The 12681-nt window shown below is 32.6% G+C and overlaps 1 protein-coding gene across 1 annotated transcript; it reads left to right on the top strand.

Annotated features, from left to right (window-relative positions):
• The first annotated feature begins 26 nt into the window (after positions 1-26).
• LOC119689008 lies at positions 27-587 on the top strand. Its single transcript, XM_038103734.1, has one exon. It carries the CDS (start codon positions 27-29, stop codon positions 585-587), a length of 561 nt encoding a protein of 186 aa, XP_037959662.1.
• The last annotated feature ends 12094 nt before the right edge of the window (positions 588-12681 follow it).

Genomic DNA, 12681 nt, shown 5'->3' with positions numbered 1-12681 from the left:
GATACTGGCCAATTAAGGGCAAATTGATGGCAAGGTCAGTAGTACAACATTGTGTACGTTGTACTAAAGTAAGACCACAATTTTATGAACAACTGATGGGTAATTTGCCAGCGACAAGAGTACATCCTGGGCGACCATTCATCACCACTGGAGTGGACTTTTGCGGACCTTTTTGGATACATTACGGAACCCGAGGCAAGAAACCACACAAGGCATACATTGCTGTGTACTGTTGTTTTACAACTAAGGCAGTTCACCTCGAAGTAGTTAGCGATTTAACCACAGATGCATTCATCGGATCGCTGAAACGTTTTATTGCTCGAAGAGGACACTGCAAAAATTTGTTTTGTGACAATGCCACAAATTTCGTGGGAGCAAGCAATCAATTACTTGAACTTGCAGACTCTATTCAAACAAGCAAGGCACAAGAGAAGATAATTAACGAATGTAATGAAAGAGGAATAACATTTAAATTTATACCTCCTCGTGCACCACACTTCGGTGGACTGTGGGAAGCAGCAGTCAAATCAGCAAAACACTTATTGATACGAAGTACTAAGACCACTTCACTACATATGAGGAACTAGAGACTGTGGTATTAGAAGTCGAAGGAATACTGAACTCTCGACCATTAACTCCTATGTCGAGTAATCCGAATGACTTGTCAGCACAATCACCTGGTCACTTCTTAATCGGAGAACCTCTCACAGCAATGGCAGATGCAAGTGTCCAATCAGGAAATATAAATTTGGTGATAAGATGGAAATTAGTTTCTCGTCTCAAATTGAACTTTTGGGAACGTTGGAAATCCGAGTACCTCACTGAACTAGTAACTCTAAGACGTTTTTTGACAAGACTAGCGCCTCTGTTCCCAGCCGATAACCAATCTCCTGTTTCTGATGAACAACTTTTAAAAAGTTTTACAAAAGCGAATTCGAAAACACCACACGAAGGCGCAGATCAAGACGAGCCACCTTAAAAGTATTCACGGCCAATGTCTAAGTCATTACTGTGCACAATGTTATTATCTCTATTATTCCAGCCATTGGTATTAGGGAATTCAGTGAATGTAACACGTTACGACAATAATTTAGGAATACACTTCGAATCCATAGGCTTAGTGAAAGTAGCAACGGCAGAATGGAAAATGATTGTTACTATGATCCTCATCCATATTGGACCGAAATGGACTCCTTCAACAACGGGACTAAAATCATCAAATGTTTATGTTCAGAATTGCAAACACATACAGCATGTACTTCTCTCTATACTCGTTTTAAACATGTAAGAGATGAGTTGTTGCAAGACCAAACATTATTATATAAAAGCCGGAACAAGCGAGCTGCAATTAATATAGTAGGAAATATTGCGCACACCTTATTCGGAGTGCTTGATTCAGACAACGCTGAGAGCATGTCTGACACAATAAATCAACAGTAGAGATGATTATGCAATGCAATTAATTCATAATCAAACATCTATAATCGATTCCACAATAAACATAATTAAACGAGATGAAGTTACCATGCAGTCCCGAATGAATCATTTGCAAAAGAAGGTTGATGGGCTTCTGAATAGAATTGGAACTGCAACAGAACAGATACATGTCACACAGTTACTACTTCATTATCTGCAGAATTCACATTAATGGTATCCAATCTTCAACACATCCAGTCGGAAATAATTAATGTCCTTACAGGTAAAATCAGTCCACTGCTATTAACACCTGAGCAATTACCAAAGGAGATCAACAAAATCAAGGGCCATTTACCATCGTCACGCACATTACTTTTCACAGAAGACAATTTGACCGATTTTTACAAGCTAATGAACGTAAAGTCAACAATTAAAATTTAGCATGTATTATTCTTAATGCAACTACCACTGCTAGACAAGCAGCAATTTGAATTGTTCAAAACAACACCGATACCGGTTGTAATAAACAAAACCATGATAATTATCAAAACTGAAGTGGAAGATTTGGCAACAAACACTGTCCGAGATCAGTACATTCCATTTAATGATCATGAGTTACGGGAATGTTTTTTAACCAAGGATAATGTATATATTTGCTCTAATAAACGAACAAGATGGAGTATAGCATTATCGGTACATCCATGTGAAATTAATCTATTTAATGGTAACCAGTCAACAACATGCAATATAATAAAACTCCAAGAAAATATTGTATTGAAGCAATTAAACAACCCTAACCAGTGGCTATACGCAACAAAATTTGAAACATTGATGTCAGCTAATTGCGAGACTTACTTGAGTCAGTTTTCACTGATAGGATCCGGAATGCTTACATTTGGACCTACATGCATCATTAAAAACGCAGAAGTGACCATACATGGCCATTATTTTATCTCCAGCACTGTGTCCACTTCATTTCCACGATATGGAAATCTATCAGCAGTTGTACACATTGATGAGATGCAGAAAATCTTCAATACAACAACAAATGATGTAGAAACACAGCTCAAGGAACTCACAGCATTACAAAACCAGCTAACTAAAGAAAACTTGACGTATCTTCCCTCTAAAGTACGTTTAAACAGTATTCATCATCATACGATAAGCTATTTGGCGTTGTTAATTTCTATAACAATAATAATAATCCTTACTTGGAAAATCAAACATAACATATGTCAGCAACATACAATAAGCGAAAATTCGACACGAGGAAATGATATGCAGAATGCAGAATTACGTCAACAAAATTTGGACTTCACTGTGACCACAACCTAGGACAAGTTGAGTTGGCACTCAACGGCGGGGAGAATGTTTATGTTTATATTTAGTTAATATTATTTTATATTTTTTTTGTTATGATATTTGGTTACATGTGTTTACTGTTTGAGCCATCACTGCGACCAGTCATTGACCAACGAAAAGTACAATTTTGCATTATCAGCTTTTCTTGTTGGCCAATGCACTGAAGAAAGTGTGTTATATTTTTGGCTTATAATTATGTCAGCACAGCGTAGGCAAATTTATTTATTTGTGAATTATGCATTAATATTTATTGTTAATTAATGCATAATTTAATATTTTGTTTATATCAAATAGTTGTGTATAAATAGAGTAAATAATCTTAATAAAGTTCAGAAAGAAAAGAAACGAAATACAAACCAATTATAACTTTCATTACTTATTTTCTCGCATCGATTAGTTTGGGTTTCAAGTGCTCAAACTAATCAACACAAAAAATACAAGTAGTTTGGGTTACAAGTGCTCAAACTACTTTACAAACAAAAACAGGCTACCAAGCTAACACAGATTAAGGATCTGGGTTAGCACCAAGTAGCGTACAGTTGCAATCCTTCAACTAACGGCAGAGCAGCAACAAGAAAGACATAATGTTGAAAATTAATAATAAAAAATTAGAACAATATTATGGTTCAACATAGGTATTAAAGTTTTAAGAGTCTATGAATCAAATAAAAATAAAAAAAACTTCAATGAGATTGTTGTAATATATAGCAAGGCTTTTCAGCAATTTATGAAATAACGTAGAGTTAACATTAAATGGGATAGATGCGTTCTATATAAAAGTTTGAACGTCATTTTTATACACCCACAAAGCGAGTGTATATAAAGAACACGGTTGCCACTTGAAAATTTTTTTCTGTACCAAAATTGGTTTAAAAGGGTACCATTTCTGTAAAAAAAGGTCCAAAATTTTTCTATTGTCTTTTTATAAGAAAATACAATTTATATAAAATGTACAAAAAGTATAAAACAATACAATATCCGCAATAAAGTTGGGTCGCCGAAAATGTACCATTTTTTGAACATGAGTACCAGAGTACCAAACGGAAAAAAAAGTACCAATTTTGGTACTAAAGTACCATAAGTGGCAACCGTGATAAAGAACCATATCTGTGCTTAAAGCAATGAATTACTTACATAAGGAATGCAAAAATAATTTCGTCAAATGTGTTGTATTAAGCCAAATAAATTTTTAACCTTCATGAACTAACTGACCATGATTGTAGGGATTGGCATGTAATACCTTACAACGCAGAATTAAACTGGAAGCTGAAAACATTAACTGTTACATATGCACGATCACAAATCACTTTAATATTTTTTCTAATCAACGGTGTGGTGTTAATATGGTTCATTTTAATGCAAGAAGCCTTTCTGGCCTTAAACTAAATTATGTTCGAAGTGTTTTTGAAAAATCCAAATTGGATTTGTGTTTCCGAGACTTGGTTTGATCATAATATAAGCAATATTTTTCTTTCCTTGAATGGTTTTGATTTTTTTGAACATGATAGGAATCATAAGTTAGGTGGCGAAGTGGCTATTTTCTGTAAGTCACATTTAAAAAAACAATTAGTGTCTGTCTCCATGGGAATTGATATTGTGCACATCTGCAACTACAAAAACTTAGTAGTTTTGCCTATAATCCTAACAAAATATTTTTCTGTGATCCCCTTTTAGATTCTTCTACCTATTGCTCTTAATTTTTTTTTGTTGCAATATTTGGCGATTTTAATAATGGTTTTCCTCTTGTGTTAAATTCTGTTAAAGTACCTAAATTCAATGATATAATAAGTAAGATGGGTCTAAGTATTGTAAACAACTCCATGCCCACTAGGTATGGCAACAATGTACGACCAAGTCTTCTTTTGCCCATTATCATGTATAATACCAGCTTACAACCATCAGAGTAGTGCATATTCAGTGCGTCCCTAACCCAAACAAAACAGGAGTCTACCATCAAGGAATTCCTGGATAACGAACTTAAATACTTTTACACTTTGAACGGTGCCTTCAACATTACCACCTACAAGGTAGTGATGATTGGTAGTAATACTTTTCATATTGTTCTTTTAACCAGCGGCAATATACACGAAACTAAGATACAAATTGACACCGAAAATAATTTCAAGTCATTACCAAACATTTCGACGACAGTAAGAAAAATTACTACACATACCAACTGAAGAGTGGCAAAGGCCTGTTGTCGTTATCAAAGGTATTGAGTCAGGTATAGATCCCATTGAAATCACAAATATCCTAAACTAAAAAGGCTTTTGCGCTAGAGCAGTTATAAATATAGTTAATAAAAATAAAATCCCACGATCCATGTTTAAAGTTGAACTTTACCCGGAAACTTCTAAGCTTAACCTGCAGTACTTACTTCACCGCAGAATTAGCGTTGAGGAGCCCCACAAGCGAAATGGTCCAGTGTAATGCACTGGACCACAGAATCTAGAGTACAAAGAAGCGCCACGCTCATACAAACGAAAAACTCACTTTATTTTGCTGATGGATTTATAATAAATCCACCCAACCTCATACAACAATGTTCGATCGAGTCACAACTGGTATGATGTTCAGTTCAAACCTATACGTGAGTCGAATAAGGCTGACAAAAGTCCTTATGTATACGTGTTCAATCATACATGCAACCCTCTATATTACATTTTACGCATGTATGTATGTTTGTTCGCTGTAAAATGTTCAAGCGATCAAACAGCATTTCAGCGACGAAATCAAAATTGTGGACATTTGATAATTTTTTAAATTTAATAGTATAAAACAAAAACAAAATTACCTGTTTGATATTGTTATGAATTGTAATATGAATTTATTTGTCTCAAATTTGATTTTTCCACTCTATGAAGCTTTATATTTAAATGTTATCCATGCGAAATTTAAATAGTTTTAAATCGGGAAAATATTTTTTGGATCTCTTACAATAAGATAAACAACACTTATTACCCACAATCGTTTTACGATTCATTGTAGAGACTTAAAACTTTTTAAACAAATCAAACTGATAATATCTCACCCATCATCATAAAAAACTTACCCCTTTTGACTATTAATTTTATCACAAGACTTTTTAATGCCATAATTAAATTTGGCTTTTATCCAACAGAGTGGAAAACATCCATGATTATTATGATTCATAAATTAGGTAAAGATCCCACGCTTACGTCTTCATACAGGCCAATAAGCTTACTGCCATGCCTTTCTAAATTCTTTGAAAATGTACTGCTTTTAAAGCTAAAACAGTTCCTTGACTTTCAAAACTTAATACCCTTCCGACAGTTTGGTTTTAGGGAAAAACATGGAACTGTTGAGCAAGTGAATCGTATTACGAACGAAATAAAACACGCATTTGAGCTCAGAGAATATTTTTCCGCGGTATTTGTAATATTTATGTTCATACTCCGGATAATTTATATGAGATTAAAACACTTCAATTGTTTTTTTTTAAAGATTTATTTTTATTTATATAACATTTAAATATTCTACATGAGACTCTTTTGAGACTCCCTGTAAATCAACTTTAAAACTCAAGATTCACTTTTAGACTTCTGTCTACTTTTACTATGTCGAACCAAGAAGGTTCGGTTTCTTATCTATTAACTTAATTCTTATATACTTAAATTCTATTGGTTATAATAATACATAATTCTAATTTTACCTACTTATTCTATTGGACAACTATCATGTGTTTCAATGACACACTTTTAAATAGTAATACTACGGGCGATCATATTGCATCTGCATTGCATGCAATATGATTGCGGAAAACACAGTTTACTTCCATGTGTTCTAAATGTGGAAATCCAAATAGCCAAGCGCATATTGAAATGCGGTAGAATTTCCATGTCTTTTTGGGTTTCCATGTCATAAATTACACATGGATTGAAATTTAAGTGTTTTGGGTAAATGTGTCATGCTAATTACCGCACACAGCACATTGTGTGTGGTCAAGGTTAATATGACACTACACCCTTACCCTTTTAAGAAAAATTTTTGAAATAAGCAATTTAAATGAAAAAATTTTGAATTGACCAACGGTGATAAGAAAGTAATTACATTTAGTACTCTAATAGTATGTATAAAGTATTTTTAAATTTGTTTATATATTTAGAAGAGTTTCGAAGTATACATAAAATATTGCATAATATTAAGTAATATTCTTGTTCATTTTTGATAAACAATTATTAGTTTACACTAAGTTGCATAATTATTGATATTTATTTTACATATCGATATAATATTTAGTCTATGTATATTAACATAACATTTTCGTTATATTTTATATTTTAATTTTAGGTTGAATTGAAATAAAAAATTAATATTAATTTACCAAAATATATATGTAATATATGTGTATCTTAATGTAATTATTTATATATATGTTAATATTTATTTATATATATTTATATGTATATATTTTACGTATGGAATAACTTTGTGTTATTCTTATGTAATGTTTTTGTTTTATTACCGTTTTTAATTACAACATTGCTGCCTTGTATATCTATTACTTCATATGGACCTATGTATGGACTCGTACCTTTACGTCTATTCTGTGCTTTTACTAATATTTTGTCACCTATCTTTACATTAATCGGATTGCTACTATCTTTTGATTCTAAGTGTCTTTTGTTTTTAATTTCTGTAGTTAGTTTTCTCGCATTATTAAGAGATAGCCTAAGACGTGCTTTCAGTTCGTTAGCATAGTCTTCTAGATTAAAATTTCCTTTCGTGGGATCTAACTTTTCGCCTGGTAGTGAAGGTAATTTCCCGAACACTAATTCGTGTGGGGTGTATCCAGTGTCGACATGTGGCGTGGTATTATACGCAAATGTATAGTACGGTATCCATTTAACCCAGTTGTCATCGTTTGCGAAGTTTAATAAGTACTCATTTAGTACTCTATGATTTCTTTCTAACATGCCAACTGTTTCGTGATGATAGGGTGTTGAGAATGTTTGTTTGATATCCATTAGGTCTGTTATTCTAGTCATTAATTCGTTTAAAAATTCTGTACCTCTATCAGATTTTAGAGTTTTAAATGTACCGAATTTTAATATTAACTGTTCCACTAACGTTGTGGCAATGGTTTTAGCATCTTTGGTTACTATTGGGTATGCTATGACGAATCTACTTAGTTCGCATTGCATAGTTAATATATATCTGTAACCGTTTGATGGTCGCAGAGGTCCTACTGTATCAATTTGTACAGTTTCGAATGCTGAATGTGGAGTTGTAGTAACTTGGAGTTCTTCTCTGTTGTGTCCAAATTGTTTATTCTTTTGGCATTTTTCACAAGTTTTAATAAATTTGTGTACCATTTGTTTCATTTTTCTCCAAGCATATCTCTGTTTTAACTTTATGAGAGTTTTTCGTACTCCTAGATGTCCGCTAATAGGATTATTATGAAATTCTTCAATTAATCTATATTTCTTTATCGTATCCGCTACGTTTTCTGGCTTCTTGTATAGCACTATTATTAGTTTTTCTTTGTTTTTATTATATCGTTGCAACTTATTTATCATATTTTTAAATTCTTTTTTATCCATGGATTCAAATATTCTATCGTTGTCTGCTAATGCTAACTGTAATACATTTAGTTTTTCTACTTGAGCTATAAGCTTAACCATGATCGAAATCGGCTTCGGAGGTATATCGCCTAACTCTATGACAACTTCTTTATCGTCGCAATATATAGATGCATCTTTATTATTCTTTAATTTTGCTTTAAATTTGAACTGCAGTTTTCTCATTCCTCTTATATCACTTATAGAAGTACAATCCCAACAGTAGAGTTGATCAGGCTCAGTGGTGTTTGTATCTAATAGTGTCTTTGAAGAGTTCGCGACTTTTGTTTTGCTACGAGTGGCTATACATACTCGAACATTTTCTTTTATAATTTTTAAAATTTCATCTTCTTGCGGATTATTTAGCTTGCGGTTGGACATCTTATCATCATGTATTGGTATCAATGTTTTCAGTGTATCAGAATTTATCTTAATTCTAGATAAAGCATCTGCGTTGGTATTCATTTTTCCCTTCTTGTATATTATTTCAAAGTCGTAGTCAGACAAATCTACACGAATCCTAGTCATTTTAGAAGAAGGATTCTTATGAACGAATAAAGAGATAAGGGGTCTATGATCAGTGATAACATAGAATCGTTTTGGTATTTACCATATACGTATGGTCGAAAGTAATTTATTGCCCAATGTATAGCAAGAAGTTCCTTTTCAATAACTGGCTTGTTCAAGTCGTGTTTTTGTAAGGCTTTACTTGCATAACATATTGGCAAATCAGAACCAATTTCGCCTTGCGAAAGGACTGCACCAAGTGCATAGTCTGAAGCATCTGTGGTTATTATGAATGGTTTATCGAAGTCTGGGTACCTAAGAATTGGTGGACTTATTAATATGGATTTAAGAGTTTCGAAACCAATGTCACAATCTGAATTCCATTCAAATGTTTTGTTCTTTTTTAACAGCTGGTTTAAAGGTTTTGCTATTAATGCAAAATCTTTGATGAATCTTCTATAATAATTGCAGAAGGCTACGTATCTCCTCACTTCGTCAACGTTTTTCGGTTTGGGATACTCTTGTATAACCTTATGCTTCGCTGGATCAGTCTTGACGCCTTGCTCTGTTATTAAATGTCCTAGATATGTGACCTCATGCTTTAGGAAATTGCATTTCTCTGGATTTAGTTTTAAATTGTATTCGCACAGTCTTTTGAAAACTTTTTCCAAATTGATGTTATGGTGTTTTAAACTATTGCCAAATATTATGATATCGTCGACATACAGAAAAGCTTCATTATCGAGGCCTGTTAATGCTAAAGTTAGCATTCGTTGAAAACTGTTTGAACTAATCTTCAAACCAAAAGGTAGTCTTTTGAACTCATAGTGGCCGTCGGTAGTAGAAAAAGCAGTTTTTTTGTCGAGATTTCATGTCTATTGGTATTTGGTGAAAGGAGCTAGTCATATCTAATGTAGAGAAATACCTAGCTCTTCCTAGCTTGTCTAATACGTCTTCGAGACGTGTCAATGGGAATTTATCGTTAACTATTTTATCATTTAATTTCCTGTAATCAATCACAAGTCTCCACTTTTTATCATCATTTGATGATTTTTTTGGTACTAACAATATCGGTGAATTGTATGGACTTTTTGATGGCTGAATGATGTCATCTTCTAATAATTTATTAACCTGGGATTTAATGTTATCATTTTGGCTATGTGGTAATCTATAATTTTTGATATAGATTGGTACGTCATCTGTGGTAGAAATTTGTTCTTTATAGAAATTGTTGCATGTTAATGGTTCTCCTTCCATAAGGAAAATGTTTTGGTATTTTTTTATTAATGGGATTAGGGTTTCGTCATCACATTTTTGTGTGTTATCCAACTGTAATTTATGTAATAGATTTTTTAACCTAATATCATTGTAATCTACTTTGTGTTTATTACTAAAGTTATTGTAATACTTTAGTGGACGTGTATCCATATTTAATTTATTAAGGGTGATGTCATGCTCGTTCGTATTTAATATACGAATGTGACAATTTCCTTTAGCTGGAACTATTGTGTTGGCAATGAAGACGCCTTTGGCGATTTCTTTAGAAATCAACAATGTGTCTTCGTGAAAATGCATGTCTAAGGGTAAAATGTGTTCAGTTCTTGCTTCTAATACTATTGGTTTATACTGTATCGGAACAATTGTTTGTTGGTTCTTGTAAGTAACCGTCAATGAAAAGGTGTAATAGTCTATATTACACTGGAATTTTGTCAAAAAATCTCTGCCAATGATGCCATCAGTTTCAATGGGAAAATCGTCTTCAACCACCGAAAATTCGTGTGGTAAGTGTTTATCGTTGAAATCCAATACTAATGTTGTGATACCTAGGGACGTTCTGTAGTTGTCTGTAATGCCAATCAATACACATGTTTTATTTGAATTAAAGCTTAAGTTAAATTTGTTTTTAATTATAGATACATCAGCTCCTGTATCTAATAATAATTTTATATAGGTATTAGTATTTCTGCTATAAATTTCGATGTAATTAGACTTGTTTGTGTTATATGTGTAGAATTTTGCTTTTGTTGTACCAGAGGGAAATTCTACTGGTCTTCCTCTGGTTTGTAGTAGTTTTCCTGGGTTGTGGTCACGTTTATACGTCGCGTGTTTCTGTTGTTGTAGCCTCTTTGGTTACCACGCTGATTTCTTTGCCCGTTATTGTTATGTTGGTTTCCTTGATTGTGTCCTCTTTGATTATGGTTGTATTGGCTTCTGTTGTTGTAGCCATTATTGTATTGATTTCTATGATTTAAGTTATTGTGGGTATAATTATTATAATTATTATGTTGGTTTCTTTGCCCAACATTGTTGTACTGATTCCTGTTATTATTGTTTCTATAACTTTGATTCCTATTGGTATAATTTCTATTATTATTATTCCGATTATTGTATTGCGATCTATTACCATGGTAATGGAGTATACCCTGATGTTGGTCTGGAAAGACTATGCTTTCAGCGATTTCTCTCGCTTCTTGGAATGTCTTCGGGTTTGAGGACTGTACGGATAATGAGTAGTTTGCGTTTAGTCCTTTTTTGTATGCTAATAATACGTTGTCCTCATTGGTAAGTAAAATCCCTTCAGCTTGTGGAGATGACGTGTTATAGTTTCTTTTTAATAGCGAAGCAGTATTAAGGTCTAAAAGCAGTTTGGCCATTTTATTACCGTAATCAGTAATAGATTGGTTATGACCTTGCTTCATCTCGTTTACTTTTTGTATCAAAAGGGGCACTGTATCTTTTGGTACATAGGTTGTTTTCAGCTTCTGAATCAGATTTTCCAAAGAGTCTGGAAAACCGATAGGTGAAACTCTAGTCCTAACATTGTAATGCAATTTGCAGTCAACAATATGCTCCAAGAATTGCTGTTTGTCCTCCTCGCCTACTTTGTTACCATAGAACTCTAGTCTACGAAGGAATGAGCTTAATTCCTCATGCTTCCCTGTGAAAGTGGGTAATAGTTTCTCAATAGTCTCTATAATGGAATCGAAAGTCGCCATCGTTGTATTTGTTACTCTTTCGGGTATAGTAGAAATAGTTGGATTTGAAACGTCAGTGGTTGACTTTGTTTGTGACATCTGAATGAGATGTTCTTTCGTTTGGTTCTATATTTCAAAGAATACCTTAAATTTATTGCTTTCAGATTAGACCCTAAATACAGAGTACTGACTATATTACTTAAATAGTCTAGCCTGTTTACTTTTTCTCTAATTGTTTGGTCAGTATAACCCCTAATGCTTGTTTTCTTCGCGTTTCTAAGTATTGTTTGTACCTCACAAATGTGGGTAGCAATAACTTCCATTAACTAAGTATTATAAACCCTATCTAAGTGGTTTTTCTTTTACATGAAGAAAAGGCAATTAACTATGAAGTAGTAGTCAAAAACGGCAATGGAATTTAATGAGAGAGAACATTTCAACATATTTTTTAATAATTATTTATTTTACACATATATTTTAATAAGGATATTGGTTACAATGTAAAGGTTTTTTTTTTTTTTTTTTGAATAATATTTTAAATCATTATTTTAAATTGTATATATAAAAATTTTATTTAATTCGTGTTAAAATTGGAAAATTAATTTTATTTTGTATAAATTTATATATGTTGTCAATATATTAAGATATATAATATAATTAATTAAAAAAAAAAATTTTTTTTTTTCTTTTTTTATTTTTTTTACATGCTTAAATTTCATTTGTGCGTCTAGAATGTACACTCTTATGCACGTATTTTTTTATATAGTTATTTATCTTATAAGCTATAAATAGTACAATTATTACAAAAATTAATGTAATTACAACTACCTGTTCTGTTG

Source organism: Teleopsis dalmanni, chromosome 1 (genome assembly GCF_002237135.1).
Source record: "Teleopsis dalmanni isolate 2A chromosome 1, ASM223713v2, whole genome shotgun sequence".
Lineage (NCBI taxonomy): Eukaryota > Metazoa > Arthropoda > Insecta > Diptera > Diopsidae > Teleopsis > Teleopsis dalmanni.
This window is presented reverse-complemented; position numbering and strand designations above follow the sequence as displayed.

Excerpts from the sequence above, each read along its gene's own strand:
- LOC119689008 (XM_038103734.1), top strand. The coding sequence starts at position 27 with ATGGCAAGGTCAGTAGTACAACATTGTGTACGTTGTACTAAAGTAAGA.